General features: G+C 40.2%; 1 protein-coding gene across 1 annotated transcript in view; it reads right to left on the minus strand.

Annotated features, from left to right (window-relative positions):
* CRMP1 (collapsin response mediator protein 1) overlaps window positions 1–13,727 on the minus strand; it is an 87,191-nt gene extending 73,464 nt beyond the window's left edge. Inside the window, exon 1 of the mRNA XM_044680432.1 lies at window positions 13,347–13,727. Within this exon, the coding sequence (XP_044536367.1) occupies window positions 13,347–13,727 (381 nt within the window). The remainder of the gene's footprint in view (window positions 1–13,346) is intronic.
* Between the last annotated feature and the right edge of the window lie 5,060 nt (window positions 13,728–18,787).

Here is an 18,787-nt window from a genome sequence, read left to right on the forward strand (position 1 = left end):
AAAATAAAGATATTATCTCTGTTTAACACTATCTCCTGATGCATTTACCATAAGCAAAAATGGTCAAAATGGTCCAGAAAGAATCTTAACTGGCAAGTATTTGATTTCCCTGACAAAAAGAGAAACATGGAATCCAAACGCAAACATTCATTTTGCAGAAGATTAACAAGAATGAAAGGATAGAAAAAAAAGATTACTATCAGTGCTATCTTTTAAAAAATAGTAAAAATAGAATGACCACAAATTGCTACAAAATGGAGCATGTTTTTTAGCATCTCTAAAACAATATATTCTTAACATCTGTGACTATAGAACTCCCAGATTTGGGCTCTGCATATGATGCTCCACATAAGTGTAATAAGAATAAGGATCGAGGACCCATGCCTCAGAACATGTACACATATTTTCTTGCCTGGTTTAAATCCAAGTGACCATGATAAAAGTTAGTGGGAGCCTTTTCTAACCATGTGGGTCTGAGAGTCTAATACACTATGATGATGACAGGAATTCTATTTGGCTGAGGAGTCGAACACACTAATGACCCAGGAGGTACTGAACCAAAGTTGAGTTCGCACTAAATTAAATTTTATTTTATTTTCCTGAATTACATAAAAAAAAAAACAGCTCCTATTATTTTTTTAAACCCTTCTATTTCGGTGTATTGTCTCATAGGTGGAAGATTGGTAAGGGTGGGCAATGGGGGTCAAGTGACTTGCCCAGGGTCACACAGCTGGGAAGTGGCTGAGGCCGGGTTTGAACCTAGAACCTCCTGTCTCTAGGCCTGACTCTCACTCCACTGAGCTACCCAGCTGCCCCCAGCTCCTATTATTTCTCTCCTTCCTCCCTCTATCCCCACCCCAACCTCCACTGTTGGGTAAGTAATAACATACAGATTTTATATGTATAGACCTGTAAAACATTTTCCCAAATTAATCTTTTTGTGGAAGGAAACTCAAATAGAAAAAATAATTAATAAAGTAAGTGAAAAAATTTGCTTTGGTCTGGATTCAGATTCTATCAGTTCTTTTTCTCTGGAAGCAGATGGCATTTTTTATAATGGGTCCTTTAGAATAGTTTTGGATCACAATTTTATTCATAATTGTTCATTGTATAATATTCTTGTCTCTGTGTATTCTCTGTGTTCTCCTGGTCCTGCTTATTTCATTCTGCTTCAGTTCATGTAAGACTTTTCAGGTTTTTGTGAGCTCCTCTTGCTTGTCATTTCTTACAGCAAATTAGTATTCCATTACAATCATATACTATAACTTACCCAACCATTCTCTAATCAATCACACTCCAATTGTTTGCCCCCACAAAAAGAGCCACTGTAAGTATTTTTGTACCTTTATGTACTCCTCTCCTTTTTAAAAATTCTTTTGGATACAAACCTAGTAATGGTATTACTGGGACAAAGAATATTTATTGTTTTATAGCCCTTTAGGCATAGTTCCGAATTGCTGTCCAGCATGATTTTTAAAAATTATTTATTTATTTATTTAGAATATTTTTCCGTGGTTCCATAATTCCTGTTCCCCTCTTTTCCTCCACCCTCCTGGAGATGACAAGCAATTCCACTGGCTTATACATGTATCATTGTTTAAAACCTAATTTAATGTTACTCATATTTGCAATAGTGATATTTTAATGTCAAACCCCTAATTACATCCCCATTGAACCACATGACAGATCAAATGTTTGTCTTCTGTGTTTCTACTCTCAGTTCTTTCTCTGGATGTGGATAGTTCTTTCTCATAAGTTCCTCTGGATTGTCCTGGATCATTGCATTGCTGCTGGTAGAGAAGTCGATTACATTCTATTGTGCCACAAAGTATCAATTTCTGTGTACAATGTTCTCCTGGTTCTGCTCTTTTTGCTCTGCATCACTTCCTGGAGGTCATTCCAGTTCACATGGAATTCCTCCAGTTCATTATTCCTTTCAGCACAATAATATTCCATCACCAGCAGATACCATAATTTGTTCAGACATTCCCCAATCGATGGGCACTCTCTCATTTTCCATTTTTTTGCCACCACAAAGAGTGAGATTATGAATATTTTTGTACAAGTTTTTTTTTCCTTATCTTTCCTATCTTCTAAAGCCCTTTGTGTCCAGAAGGATTGAATCAGTTCACAACTCCCCTGACAATGCTTTCTGTCTCAATTACCCAAATCCCCTGAAAGTTTTGTCATTTTCCTTCTCTATCATAATAGCCAATCTAATACGTGTGGAGTTATACCTCAGAGTTGTTTTAATTTGCATTTCTCTAATTTATAGTGATTTTGAGCATTTTTTGCAAGACTATAGAAATCTTTAATTCTTTGTCTGAGAATTGCCTGTTCATATCCTTTGACCTTTTATCAATTGGGGAATGACTTCTGTTTTTATATATTCAACTCATTTCTCTATGAATTTGAGCAATGTGTTCTTTATTAGAGAGACATGCAAAACTGTTTCTAAAATTATGATTACTGTGTATTACTTTATCCTGTTTCCTTTCTAACCTCTACCTCCCCAAATTTGCCCTCTTTTCTATCAGGCTTCTCCCTTCTCTTCTCTCTTCCCCTCCTACTTTCCTGTAAGGTAAAATAACTTCCCATATTCAAATGATTGTGTATGCTTTTCCCTCATTGAGCCATTTTCTAGGAGAGTATTATTTACATATTCCTCTCCCCACCTCTGCCGTCTTCCCCTGGGCTGTAGAAGCTCTTTCATGCCTCTTTTATGAGTGATAATTTGCTCCATTTTATTTTTCCCTTTCCCCTCCTCCCAATGCATTCTTCTTTTTCATACCTTACTTTTATTTTTTTTCATATCATCCCATAATATTCAACTCATACCCTTGCTTCTTTCTATATATACTCCTAACTGCCTTAATAATGACAAAGTTCTTTGGAGTTACAAGACTTATCTCCCCATTTGGGATATATACATTTTAACTTTATTGAATATCTTTTGATTTTACTTAACTGTTTACCTTTCTATGATTCTCTTGAGTCTTGCATTTAAGTTAATTTTTCTTTTCGTCTCTGCTCTTTTCATCAGGACTGTCTCTATTTCATTTAATATCCATTTTTTCTCCTGAAGGATTACTCAGTTTTGCTGGGTAAGTAATTCTTTCTTGAAGTCCTAGCTTCTTTGGCCTCTGGAATATCATATTCCAAGACCTCCAACACTTTAACATAGAAGTTGCTATATCTTGTGTTATCCTTATTATGGCTCCATGATATTTGAATTATTCTTTTTGTACTACTTGCAATATTTTTTCCTTGACATGGGAGTTCTGGAATTTGACTATAATTTTTCCTGGCAGTTGTCCTTTGGGGACCTCTTTTAAGAGGTGATTGGAGAATTCTTTCAATTTCTATTTTGCTCTCTGTTCTAGAATATCAGAGTAGTTTTCTTTGTTGATTTATTGAGAGATAATGTATATGCTCTTTTTTGATCATGGGTTTTCAGTAATTGAATAATTCTTAGATTATCTTTCCTGGATTAGTTTTCCAGGTCAATTGTTTCTCCAATGGTATATTTCACATTTTTTTTATTTTTTTTTTCATTCACTTGACTTGGTTTGGTTGTTTCTTGATATTTCATGGAGTCATTAGCTTCTATTTGCCCAATTCTAATTTTTAGTACATAATTTTCTTCAGTAAGTTTGTGTACCTTCTTTTCCATTTGGTCAATTTTGCTTTCTAAAGGATTCTTTTCCTCAAGGAATTTTTGTACCTCGTTTCCCTTAGGGCCAATTCTGCCTTTCAAGAAGTTCTTCTCTTTAGTGCATTTTTTATATATCTTTTTTTCCACTAAGCCAATTCTCTTTTTAAGAGATTCTTCTTTTCATTGGATTTCTGTACCTTTTTTTACCAACTGGCCTAATCTGTTTTTAACTGAGTCTGCATTTAAAAGAGATGGCCTAAAAGTCTCTCAAATTATTTTCCTTTTAGGTCACAAGTAACACAAAAACTGCTATAAGCTTCTGAGTTTGGGTTGGAAGGTGGGTATGCAGCAAGAATCCTTCCCTCTACCTAGCTATTATGTTGAGAAACTGGGACCACTGTTCCTTATGTATTTGTTCTTCCCTATTTTAAGGTGAATATGGAGAATGAAGTAGACATGACCACATTGTAGCCTTGTGAACACTGAAAAATTGAAGAGACATCAAAAATCTCCAGTTCAACTGAACTCTGTAGAGGCCAATGACAGAGGAAGAGCTTAGAAATGGATATGAAGAGCCACTCATTTAATGATAGTGGAATCTTCAAGGGATATTACCATGATAAAGAAAAAAGATCAACTATATAAAGGCATCTAAGAGTCCAACAGAGAGCTATATGTAAAAAAAGAAACTTCACAAGGTGTCAAGTAAGGGAGAGAAGGAATCTGTATGTGTGCCTAACTATATTTTAAATTGAGCCCACTCTCTCCCATGGACCTTGTATATTTAAAGATGTAGTACAAAATCTGGATTGGGGGAATGTTTTTGTAACTACTCTTATCACTCTACCTTCTCAGTAATTTTTTTTTTGCCAAAACTATTATATTTCAACTGATTTGTTTAATAGTGGGGAACATACCAGATGGGACTTCAGAAAGTAAAACATTAGATTAGAATACAGATATTCAAAATTACCCCTCCTAAAAAAATTCCTGAGGTATATAATCAGATATTATCTAAGGACACAACCTGCCTGCTGAACTAATAGTTGGAAGAGTAGAATCATGGTTGCTGAATAAGAAAATAGTTAAAATTATAAATTGATAAAATTTTAACTTAAAAGGTCAAAATGATAAATGATAAAATGTTAATGAAAATGATAAATTGGAGTAGGACCTGACCAAAAAAAATATTTACTGAACTGACCAAAGACATGGAGAAGAAATTTTTCCTAAAAATAATATAACTGGGAACTCAACAATCAGTTTCAAAATAGTTCAGAGATATTCTAGTAGATGAAAAAGAACATTTTCAATAAATAACAGGACAAGGACTACTTTGTTTTTCTTTTTGAATCTCCAGCAACTAGGACAGTGGCTGGTATATACTACAAACTTTATAGATACTTATTAATTAAATAAGAAATTCTGCCTATTTTCTCATCTCTGGATATTCATGGGGTTGGCTCAAATCCCTTAAGGTTATCCCTGAAAGTATAAAAAGAACACAGATAATTGTCTGCCAAAGCTATATCTTCAGCACCTTATGACTTTAAGTAATGCAAGATTCCATTGTACTTTTTTTGTTTATTTATTAAAAACCCCACATGATTTGAGATAACAAAACACAGATTTCAAGTCTCTCCTTCATTATAGTTATCCCCATGCCTATGCTATGATAATGTGAGATATCTGGATACATGTAACCATGGAGATAACTGTTCAATGATCTTCTGATTTTCAGTATCAAGTAATGCATAAAACATTAAGTTAATGCTGAAGAAAAGCTCACCATTGTCATGACTGTGATTATGTACGGAGTCCAAATACAAGAAGTCCCTCTAAATGGTGAGGTCCTCCAAACACTACTATTTATGGACATCATACTTATAGTATCAAATGCCACAATCCTACCAGGCATATACAATAAGATCCAGCCACTCAAAAGAAACTAGTCTAACAGACCACAGAGGAAAATTAGTATATTAGCATGTATAACTCAGGCAGATACAGAAAATAGATAACAATCTAGTTTTAGAACACATTGTAATCCTCCCCTTATCATAAAAGAAGGACTATTTTTATGGAATGTGACATATTGTATATAGTAATTTTTGCTTATGGTTTGTGGATTAGCTTTACTTAAATATTTTTTCTTTGTTAAGTGGAAGAGTTAAATGGAGAGGAGAGGAAGGAAGTAGGAGAGGGCTAAGGGCAAATGGTCATGATAGAAAGATTAAAAAGCAATTATAATTTTTTAAAAGGATTGAATGGAAGGAGAATGAGATAGATTGTATTAGGGAAATATTTGTAGTTTCTTCAATAATTCCTTCCTGCCATGCAAAAAAATTAAACATCAATATTTTATCAGTGACTCTATATAGATAAGAAGTATAAAATAATGTATACGTATGGCTGAATCAAAAGGCAATAAAGAAACATATGGTTAGCATAGATCCATGCAAGTATTCAAGTAATGATCCATTTGAAAGAAGTGGCAAAAGAAGGCAAATACAAGGAAATAAATGGTTGACATAGGGTTGTGATGCAAATGTTTTATGAACTTGAAAATTCTATATGAAATATATATGCATATATATCTGATCTCTAACACAAAAACGTTTAAAAACCCACTTTGCTATATTATTTCTGATCCAGTACAACAATAAATATTAACAATTCAAAACCACATGTTCATCTCATGAACTCATTTATATATGTATATGTTGTACTAAAAGATTTCTAAATTCTAAATTAAATATTGTAAATCAAAATATCCCTTATTTGCAAACATAATAGTTATAGTAAATGATAATAGTTAGCTTCTGTATAGTGATTTAAAGCTTACAAAGTAGTTTACAAATATTATCTCATTTTATCATCTTAACCACCCTGGGAGGTAGGTACTTTATTTATCCCTATTTTACAGATGTGAAAATGGAGACAGAGATTAAATGACTTGCCCAGGATCACACAGTTAGTAAGTGTCCAAGGCAAGATTATCTTCCTGACTTCAGGTCCAACACTATATTCACTGAGCCACCTAGTGACCCCTCCTCTATAAAGAAAAGCTCTACTTTGATAACTCATTTCTCTGATGTTTTAAGATTCAAAAAACTCTTTCCTTAACAACAATAATAGTTTCACTATTAAATAATGATACTCGTACTACCTACCTTACTAACTATTTTATATTAATCTCTCTTTACAGATGAGGAAATTTAGGTTTAATGAAATTAAATGAAACCCACGTGATGACAGAACTGGCAGAGATACTGGGATCTGAAGTCCTTGCTTTTCAAATATGAAGATTTTTTTTTATTATTACAAGAGTGGTCTTAGGCATCATTCTGGAACCATGAAAAAAGTATTAAATCTATATGCACAAGCTTTGGGTCCCCTTCCCTGTTCATTTACATGACAGTTGCTTGACCTTTAGCAAACCATTTCTTCTGGAACTCCTTTTCTTCATCAAAGGAGAGAGCTGAATTAGATAATCCTTAAATTAATTCCATCTTTCTTATGCTATTACTAATATTGTTTGTTGTGTCCTTAAAGCTCTAAAATTCTTTATTAATATTATTATCAACTCCATCCAAGCTTTGACTTTTTTTTTCTGTTGGAAAACCCATTTTATATCTTTTGAACAATGATACATGTATAACCCAATGGAAGTGCTTGTCAGCTTTGGGAAGGAGGAGAAGGGAGGGGATTATGAATCATGGAAGCATGGAAAAATATTCTAAATAAAATTAAAAAAAATTTTAAGTTCATTTAAACTATATTCTAAAGGCCCTTCCAGGTCTTATAATCTATAATCTTTTTTAAAAGGTCCCTTTTAGCTGTCATTTTACACACTAGGATTTTCATCTTAAAATACTACACTATTCACTATTACACTACTTATAGCTAGGAACTTTCTCTAAGTACTCACCTTTGAGAATAGACTTTGGTAATTCAATTGCCTCAATGATATTAGAGTATACTTTTGAATCATAGCACAATCCATCATTTCTTCCACCCACCCCCAGTCCAGTTTGTCCTTTGGTGGTTATTCAGAGAAGGAAAGCTTTTGCTAGATCACAAAAGCAAATGACTAGACTATTCCCTTCACAGACTGAGCCACACCCAAACTTTTCTCTAGGCATAACAGCAGCAAGGCTTCAAAGACATAAGACTGTAACATCAGTCAGTCCTTAATGTATAACTAATTAAGGAAAAAATATCTTGTGTATTTGAATACTTAATAAATGTTTTAAATCATCCTTAAGGGCTTAAAGCTGAGGGACCTGTTATATTTGTTTTCCCCTCCCTAGACAGGGCCAGTAACATTCTTAGGGGCAAAATTAAAGTCATAAAAATATGAATATTCATCCAAGCTTCTCTCCACCCTCTTATTCCTTTAGATGCCACATCTAGAGAAAATGCCCTCAGTGGTCAACACCTATTAATTAACTACTTAACCACAGCAGTAGCTAGGCAAAGTAGCACTGTGTATCTATAAATTGTCAATTTTTTTCTCCCCTTGAGGCTTTAATTCACTCTCCAAGATGAATTGGATTTGTCAAGAAAAAAAAGCGTTAGGGCAATTATAAAGTTCTTCGTGAGGGAGTTCACTGTAATTTTTTTTTTTTTTAAGAAAGAACCTGTGTTTCTGTTACAGTGTATACACCAGTACAATGCACAACAGAATTTGAAGCATTTTACAAAGGAATTTTGTCCCAGAATGAAGGCGCTGTTTATACTTCCACCAATGAATGGTCTTTCCTTCAAACTACAAATCTACTCGAGGAGAAAAGAGTTTAAACCCACGTACTATTTTTGAAGGTCTCGAGTCTGGCTTTTTTCTTAGGACTCTGGGCTCACCGCCTTTGTGACCCGTTTTTTCTAAATTTCTATAGTCCTGAGACTCTTGAGGCTTGCAATGGTGCTGCTTTAGCTGGAGAACTATTCCCAATTAGCATTAGAACTCACGGAGGCCAGGGAGGAAAGCTCGAGCTTTTTTCCAATATTTCCCACCTGTGCTTGGCCCACCTGCAGTAGCTCATGAGTGGCGCTCAGAAACCACAACGGAATCTGTGACTTAGTAGGACTTTTCCAGCTGATCAGCTACCTCAAATAGGGGGGCCCTGCAAATATACTAGGCATTTGGGCTTTGAGCACCACCCAGTATCCTAACCTGAACCCAAGAAAGCAGTTTCTTAGCCCAGGCATGGTATCTCCAGCCCTAGGACCCCTCCCACCCTGCCACAGTCAAATTCTACATCCCAGGTTCTTTGGCCAGATCCAGATTTTTCTTTGTTTCCGCCCACGCGTAGATGGGAACGCCCGATCACCCCTCCCATCTTTTCCCCTCCCCCCACCTTGTCAGAGCCTGGCTAACTTTAACCCTTTGACTCCCGATTTCGCCGCCTCGGCAGTCCCTCTCTCATCTATTAATAGCCCAGGAAGGTTGGGAGGAGGTGCCTCTGTCATGGCGCTCCCTGGCTCACCCTATTTCTACTAGCACACCACCACCATCCCCATCCCCCCTCCCCTCCTCCCGGGGTTGAAGGAAATGGAAAACAGTGGATGCCAGGAGGAGCTACAAGGCAGAGATTATGCCCCACAGGCTGTCTCCTTAGGGGAGTCAGGGATGAAAGTGGGGGGAGGTGTTTGGAGACTCCATGCAACTGAGGTCCCCTCCCTCTTTTGTTCTGTTTAGCATCAATTGCATCCACCTTCCCACCCAGTCCATTCTTTCCCACTCCATGGCATCTCCCTCCTTTCCCATCACGGGCAGGGTGCACCAGTTCGGAGCCTGCAGAGCTAGCTAGCCAGAGTCCTTGGAGGGTCCATGGGTGCCAACTCTCTATTCTCTTGCATTACTGGTTGAGCCAGAGGTAGGGTGACAGGAGGAGATGATAGTAGAAAAGGGTTAGAGGGAGACATTGCAGTGCTAGGGAACCGCCCACCCCACCCCCACGCCCTCCAGGCCCTCTGGAAGCAGAGCTCTGCCCCCCTCCCCAATCCCTCTACCCTACACATAAAGTGCCACAGTCTCCCCCCCCCCAGCCAAGCACGGGGGTAGGGGGGAAAGGGGCTGGGCAAGGTCCATTTCTTAACCCCACCTGCAAAGGCCAACACTTGCCTTCACCCTCAATTTTAAAGCCGCCCTAGTCCAAGCCATATTTTCAGCCCCCAAGCCTCCTCCCCAACGTCTTCCAGAGAGAAGCTCTAGGGCCCCCACCCCCTCCCGCCTAACAAAGGCCGGAAAGCTCTAGGAGGAATCCTCTTTCTGTGTCCTGGACTGGTCTTACCGTTATATGAGGGATGCTCTTCTTGCCCTGATAAGACATGGTCACTCTCCCTCTGTGTGGGGGGCTCTCCCTCTGTCTCTGTCTCTGTCTCTCCCCCTCTGTCTCCGGGTCTCAGGCGCTCACACAACACCCCCGTGTGCGGGCCCAGGAAGGCTTGTCGCCCAGCAATCAAAGGCTTAAAAATATTTTAACAAAGGCAAAGTTTTCTTTTCCAAAAGCGGAACGGCAGCGTTGGCAAAACCTGCTACCTTTTTTTTCCGGCTGCAATAAAACAGGGCCGGGTCTCCCAAAGGGAGTTGGCTAGAGAGAGCTCCTTCTAGAGGCAGCGCCAGCGCCCTCTCGGCTGCAGGAACGGAGCAGGATTCGCTCAGATCAGCTCAACCCAGGAAGCGCTTCCTTTCCAATCTTCCTTCCCCCCCTACCCCCTAACACATGCTTCCTCCTTTCTACTCCTCAAGCTCACCGCCTCCCAACACACCCACCGATTTACCTCAGCCACCCATCCAGAGGCCCCGAGCTCACTGAAGTTGGAGAGTTCCCTAGCAGTAATAAATCCTTCCAAATGGAATGACATTTATAACATCATTTGTTTTGGTTTTGTATTTTCCCCACTCATGATTCTAGTTTCTAAAAGGTATCTGGAAACCAGAGTAGACTTGATCTGCATTGCTACAGGTGCTTCAGTGTCTTGTGGTTGGAACTGGGGGTGAGAGGGCAGCACCCTAGCAGGAAAGATCTGGGTTGGAAATATCATATCCAGTGGGAGCCCCAAACAAGGCTGCACCTACTCAGGACAAGATAGCAGAGGTGCTTTGGCCCTGCCTTCAGAAATCCATTTGTTTATCATTAGTATGGGCACTTGGTAGGGGAAAGTTATCTGATAAATTCCAGCTAGAGGTGGACAGAAAGTACAGGGGATAACTCTGGTTGTCCTTGGATTAGTCAGTTTACAGTTTGCCTTATCTCTGAAATGAGGGTACTGGAAAAACACTCAAGGTCCCTTCCAGCTCTAATTAGTTAATTCTGAAATTTAGAATTCAGAAGCAGTCCCTGAGCTTAAAAGACAAGTGTTGCTGAGATGAGCATTTTCCATTTGAGTTGTCAATTCAGCATCCCCTCCCATTTCAAAACTAATTTATATTATGAGTCCCTAGAGGTGGAACCCAGTGGAAAACCAGAAAGGAAAGGACATAGATTCAGTCAAAAGAAAAGGACAGTGGAAACAACTTGCCCATTTAAGTAGACCTGAGCCAAGCTCAAGGTGTTTATTGTTTAACACTTAAGTTTAAGGGTAAGGAAAAAAAAGCCACTTTGTTCTCCTGGGCTCCTAAACTGGCCCAGTGGGTTTATTTAAGAAATCTTTACCATAAAGTTTTCAACAGTCATGTCTGTACACCCCAGGGAAATGGCCCCAGGAAAATCAGAGAACATGGCAGCAGTTAAAAAGGAGGAGGGAGTGAGGAGTGTTCCCTATTCCCAGAGGGCCCATAAAATGCATTAGGAAGAAGGAATAGGCCATAAGAAAGGAAGGAAGAGAGGAAGAAAGGTGGGGGAGAGGAGTTTAAAAAAAAAAAAGGTAGCATGATGGAAAATCAAAATCCCTCTTGAAATCAGGAAACTGTGGTTCAAAGTCTAACCATTGGCCAGACCCTTCACCTTCCTGAGTATCCATTTTCTCATCTGTAAGATGGAAATAATATCACTGTACTTGCTCTTCCTGCCCCACAGAGTTGGTATGAGGAAAAGTCCTGTAAATCTCAAAGTGATGCAGAAAAGGAAGCTGTTAATATTAGGAAGGATTGGGCACTTCCAACTTCTGTCCCCAACCAGAGAATCCTGAACCACATCTATTTTATTATTTTCTTCTTTTTCCTTTTGAATTGTTGAACTTGCAGGAGCAAATTGCTTTTTATTTGACTATTATTACTTTTTAAATGGATCCTTCAAAAGGCAACTCTTCCCAGAAGATTGGACTGCAAGGCATGAAGCATGAGCCCAGCCTTGAGGCTGAGCCACAGCTCTGGTGGGAGGGGGCAGTTAGGGGAGGGAAGAGTAGCTCAGCAGGATTGTTCCTCTGCTCCATTAACTCTTCCTAAAACCTCGGAGTTCCCTTGGAGCCACCCTTTGTCCAGCTCCAGTGACGCCAGGGAAAAGTGGGTGGAGGCTTACACCGCAGCAAAACCCAGGGTCTAGTGACTGTCTGATCTTAACTCATGAATGAATCCGAGCTTATCGCAGCAGGAATCTCTCCGAGCTCGGGCTGCTTAAATCCTTCCCTTAGCAACCAGACACGAAGTTGGATTGAGGGGTCCAAGATCAGGGGTCTGGGGGAGGGGAGGTACCACAGTGGTTAAACTGCTACCTTTTTAATAGTTGAAATTTAGATAGAGGTTTATATCCATCATTTCATTTCATTGTTTTGCTCCACTGATCAACCCGTGAGATAAGTAGTTTATTTACAGATGAGGAAACTGAGATCCATGGCTGTTAAGAGACTAGTCCAAGGTCACACAGTTAGCAACTGGTAGAACTGGAATTCGAAACAAGATCAACTGATTCTAGAACCGATATTCTTTTCAATATAGCGTTCCTTCTCCCTCACAATGTTGAAACCGGACGAATGACCTGCCCTGCCAGCATCCCCAAGGGTCCCTTACATTCCAGTGACTCAGAAGGGAAACTAAGTCCCAGTTCCTGGTCAGATCACCCAAGCAATTTTCAAACCCCGCAACCTATCCCTAAAGCCGCTTTGTGACATTGGAAAGCTTTAACTAGGTGCGAATCCGACTATTGGAGGGCGAAAGTGAAGTCTTGCGCCCTCTTTAGCAGTTCGGACCTAATCTCAAGCCAGCTCTCCACGAGGTCGGGACCACAGCCTCAGGGTTTTCACGAAAAGGCTGTGCAGGGGTAAAATCGGGGCGGGGAGGAAAATCTAGGTTGTTGCTTGTTGGTCTCTGACTTCGTTCCATTACGAGCTAGCCCAGGACCAAGGGGCACTCACTGTCTGGGGTCCCTCCTCAGGCATCCCGGCCCCTCGAAGCCTACTTCTCTTATTCTGGGGCCGAGACCCTTCAACTCTGATGCTGCCTGCCAGCAAAGGTTTGGCTGGGTCTCCAAGTCACAAGTTAGAAACCTCTCTGTTTCCCCCAAGACCCTTCCATCTCCCCATTTTCTCTCCCCTTTCTCTCCCCGCCCCCAAAGCCTGCAGTGCCATGCTGAGGAAGAGACCCCTATGGGGGGTGGGGAGGGAGTCCGCAGTCCAGGTTTCCCTTAACCGCAGCCTCACTTCTTTCCCTCCGCAGACCATATGCTGTTCTCCCCCCCACCTCCTTCCAACACACACACACACACACACACACACACACACACACACACACACACACACCCCTTTTTACCTTCCCATTGTCCGGGCCCTGGAGCATTTCCTTTCCCATCGGGTATCGGATTTCCACGCCTGGTGTCTTGTCATCCCTGTCCCCGGGAGAGCTGATGACAGAGCCGGACACTTCGCTCACATCGCTGGCGGTCTCGCTAAAATTGTCCCCCGTTTCCCCCAAGAACATCATGTCGGGCCTGCTGCTGCTCCTGGGAGTCCGGGAGCCCTTTCTACCCACGCTATAGGCATCGAAGTCGATGGTTTTGTTCTCGTAGGCGCCCTCCACCGAGGCGAACATGCCCCCATATTTCTGGCGAGGGGTCTGGGCTGTGGTGCCGGGCCGGGCCAGATACACAGGCAGGTCATCTTCCTTATTCCAGTTCCTTTTCCTCTCAGCCATCCCTAGCACTCTCCTCTTGTACCCCCTCCGTGTCTTTCGTCCTTTCCCCCCTCCCCGCCCCCCCAGCCGAGTTCCTCTGGCACCTTCACTCTTGGGCTGCGCCGCCGCCAAGGACCCTACACATGAATGAATGGAGCGATGGATGGATGGATAGATGGACGGAGCAATATGAGGAGAAGGGAGGGGAGGAGGAAAGGAGCGAAAACCAGATAGACCTTAAAACGAGTGAAGAGAAACCCGCATCCCCTGATCCAGTTGGAGCACGTGAAATAAAGTACAAAGGGAAGGTGATCGAGATGATGGCAGCAGGGAAAGGTGATGTGAAGGAATAGTGGAGGTTGCGGCGGCGGCAGCACCAGCAGCAAGACCGCAGTGCACTAGCTGCTGCTACCCCGCTATAAAGACTGATCCCGATTGGAGAGAAAGGGTGGGGGAAGCCCTCTTCTGCACCTACACACACGCACACAGGCGCGCGCGCGCACACACATACACATATATACACGCAAGGGGCTACTCTTCACTCCAGGAAGCGGCCGCCCCTCACGCCACCCTTTCTGCCTGGGTTGCTTCTGCTGCGGCGTGTGCACCTGCTGCTGCAGCAGCCCAACCGCCGCCTCTGGCGTCTGGGAGGTTTGGCAGAGCCAGAGGAAGGTGACAGAACTGAGCTCGGCAGTCACCTTCCTGAGAGCACTGGAGACCCACTAGAACGCCGGGCTGAAGAGTAAGCTAGCCTTTTGGGGCTAGTTCTAAGAGGATCTGGAATTCCTCCTCAAATCAGCTGTGCTAGCTACCCCTCCACTGACCTTCTCTAAACCCCTCGAGGCATCTACATAAGTTGTTCAGGCTTGGCATATTTGCTCCCCAAACCCGTTTTATGACTCCAGAGAAGAAGAAAAAATATCCTCAAACGCCAAAGATACTCGGTCCTCCAGAACAGAAGAAGGCGGGCAAAGATTGGTGTCTTCCTCCTCTTTTTGTCTGAGGCGCAGACGTGGGGGCGGACGGGGGGTTTAGGGCACTGGAACGGAACATTAGCCTGGGGAAGAGACGGTGACTGCTGCCAGGAGACCCCAGCAGTACCCGGAGCTATGCTCAGCTTCTGACACGGAAGTAATCACCGCCCGCTCTGATGCCTAAACTATACACCCTCCCACTTTGGCTAGAGCTGGTAGATTTCGTCACACGGTGCCTAAGATAGGAAAGTCTCTGAGAAAGGACTGAAGAGGGGATTAGTCCATGGAGAAGAAAATAAAGCATGCCCTCCTTGCTCCTTCCCTGGGCTCCATCCTAGCTCTTGCCTAGGCTGGGGAAGAAAGTAGTTTCTGGGAGCTGTCCCTTCAGCACTTTCAGGAATCCTGTTCCTTTCTGCTCCATAGGATCCGTGCTCCAAGACTTACAGTGCGGTATTACAAGAGCCAAAAACAAAGAAGCCTCATACATGGACCCGGAAACACCAGGAGTTTTATTTCTGTAGCTTTAAGGTTTCCACAGATTCTTTCAAATGCGATTCAGGAGACAGGGGAAAGAGAAGAGTTGAGCTATTTTCCCGGGAATTTGATTATCCAACCTTTTTCTTAACTCGCCTATAGCTACAACTGAGCCAAACACATGTAAAATATTTTTACACCTTGGTTTAGGATCACAGAATGTGACAGCCAGAAGTGACCTCAGAAATCATGTAAACCAACTCCCTTATTTTATAGATTGGAACTTAAATCCTGGGGAGTGGAAATGAGAAGTGACCCTGATTTATTTGGTCCTCATCCACTCTAAACTACATTATATAGGTTTCATATCTTCTTATCCCACATCCATTTGTCCAATCAATAAATATTCATTATGTGTTATATGCAAAATGCATAGTAATAGGTACTGATACTTATACATGCACACACATATATATACATATACATACTCACATATGTTCAACCATATTATAAATGGGGAGGGAATTGTACCTAATTGAAAAGAATGTAGTGAAGGCTAATTATCTCTATGTTGTCCTATTTAGTTATCCTTTTTTAAAAACAATCTAACTCCAGCTTCATTTAGATGAAAGAGGTCATGGATGCAGAAAATCTGAGTTCAACTGCCAGTTTTGTTGTTTACTCTGTGTGAATGTAGGTAAGTTACTTAACTGTTTGGGATTCCACTTCCTCATCTATATTATAGGGTTATAAACACTTGAATGACCTACTTTCAGAAGATTTTGAGGAAAGTATTTTAAAAACGTTGAAATATGAATAGACACACATGCAGTTATATATAGTTAAGCAAATATAGCATCAATAAAAGTAAGTGGAGATAACAGCAAATGCAAATTCTTTGAGCCTAAGAACAAAAATTCAAACTTTTTATTCTAAATTATGAACATAATGACATGACCATAACATGCACTTAATAAAGTAAAGCCGAACTACAAAATGAAGCCATTGAAGCTGGTAGAGAAGGGACTTGCTCAAGGTCATACAATAAGTTAGGGACAGAGCCAAAAGTAGGATATATTTTCTAAGTCCCTTCCCAGTGTTATTTCCACTATAGCAGATTATCTCTATAACCTTTCTTGGCTTATTTTTGTTGTTGTTTTTAGTAATTTAAATCCTGTCCAACTCTTTGTGACCCCATTTGAGGTTTTCTTGGCAAAGATACTGGAGTGGTTTGCCATTTCCTTCTTCAATATGGGAAAAATGAGGCAAAGGGGGCTAAGCGACTTGTTCAGGGCCACAAAGCTAGTAAATAAGTTTTGTGGCCAGATTTGAACTCAAGAAGATGAGTCTTCCTGATTCCAGGCCTACTCTATCCACTGCACTGCTTAGCTATCCTGACTTATTTTTTATTCAGGATAGTTTTTTTTTATTACTTATTACTTATTTTTATTCAGCAGTGTGTCATTTCTGCTAGATTGCAAGATAGAGGTCATATGCTTTCTATCTTTGTTCATATCATCATATTTCAGGGGACAGAGATTTGGATTGGAAGGCTAAGAAAATAGAATTTAGCTTTAGCACTGGCTCTGCTACATACTAGCTGTGTGACCTTGAATAAATCATTTCTGCTGCCTGAGTCTCAGATTCCTCACATGTCAAATGAAAGAGATGTTGTAGATTATCTCTTTGCATCCTTTTAGTCCTTTATCTATGTTTCAAACTCCAAGCTTTAATAGTCTATAGAGTTGTGTCTTTGAAAGTAATTCATCCCCCAAGTCTATAATTATTTGTAATATAGAGAAAAGTATACTGGTATGAAAATAATTTATACATCTATTGATATAAAGTAGCAATGAACATCAACAATACCTCAACATTCAAAAGAAAAGCTTTTAATTTTTTAAAAATGCATACATTTTAACATATAAAATTATACAAAGTATACATTTAACGAACATAGAAAAATACATCTTGTTAACAAGATAAAACATCAGCTTATTTTACACTGGGTCCAGTGAACATTACAAATATCTGATATTCCATGAAGAGAATATTATGTCTTTACTGACACCATGGTCTGAAATCTGAGCAATTCTAGCCAAAAATCATGTATATATGTATATACATATACATATTTAATTACATAAAAATATCAGCTAGGGGCATAATGTGTTGCTTTAAAATTCAGATTGTAGACCCCTCCCTCCCCCTCCAAGAGGAGCCTTGCTAGAGAAGAAGTATTGCCCATGCCAATGGACAAGGTCAAACCTATGTTTATATCACAAGCCATATTTCCAAGAATTTGGGGCTACTATGGTGCTTTTGCATATATACATATATGCACATGCATACCTATGCAAAGACACTTTAGTAGTCCCTGTATATGTTGATACACACACATCTTCTGTGTATATCTCCAAAGACTATGTGTGTATGTGCATATTTGAGGGGATAAGAAGAAACACAAGTCATTGTGAGGTCCTACAATGTGAGCTACAAAGATGCAGATGGTGCTTATATCATTTCTGACCCATTAGGACTCCCAACAGCTACTAGAAGAATGCACACTGAGAGAAATGAGGATTATAATTATTTTTTCTTATACAAACCGTGAAGTCTAAGCCTTTCTCTCTTTTTCCCATCTTCCTCAAAAAGGCTAAAGCATTTCAAAATAAAAGTTAAGAATCTGAAACTGGGCAGAGCGACATTTTAGTAACCACAGATCATAGAATCACCAGTAGATTTGCATTTTGTCCTCTCCAAATGTTCACAAGGAAGGGATACAATGAAAGGCTGAATGTTATAATGACATCCATATATTATTAATCCACCATGTTGGGTAGATTCTTTACAGGAGAATTGTGGGGAAAATGGACAAGAACTACAAGATGATACACTGTGGATAAGTTGCTACCCTCTTTGGGAAGAAGCACTTACAGTTATGTGATCAAAGATTCACAGGCAATTTATCTATTCACTGAGATCAGTTTGTTAGCCCTTCTGGATACTCAAAATGTCTAATTTCACTCAACTTTGCCTTTACCCCAAATAATCATTAATATTTATAATACTGTCTGCTGCATATAAGCATAATGGTTTAGTGGAATGAGCACTGAAGGGTCTTGAAGTCATTGGACTGGAATTTCATCCTTGTCACTAGTGAGCCATTGCAATTTGTTGAGCCTCTATTAAAGTGAAGGTTCAAATTTTTTCACTACCAATCTTACGGAGATGTGTTGAAAGTACCTTTTAAGTCTTAAAGTGCTATATAAGTGAAAATTATTATAACTATGCTGTAAGCTCCTCTTTTCTCCATTTTTTTCCATCTGCAAATTTGTAAACATTTTATTTTGCTCTTCTTTGGGAAAAACATGGAAACATCTTTAGTACAAATTTGACAACAAAGTTGTCAGCACTACTTATCCCCCTGCTCTCCACTCTCATGACATTTCCATGTTATGCACAGGTAACCTATTTGTCATTGCTTAAGATCAAGTATTGGTTGTTTTTCTAAAACTAAGATGATGGATAGAACTAACCACTACCATCCTCTGAAGAATATGTTCCACGTTCTTGACAAGCCCATGACAAAATGAATACTAGGGATTCTACATTAGATCTGTTTGTTTCACA

This window comes from Gracilinanus agilis, chromosome 6, assembly GCF_016433145.1.
Source record: "Gracilinanus agilis isolate LMUSP501 chromosome 6, AgileGrace, whole genome shotgun sequence".
Lineage (NCBI taxonomy): Eukaryota > Metazoa > Chordata > Mammalia > Didelphimorphia > Didelphidae > Gracilinanus > Gracilinanus agilis.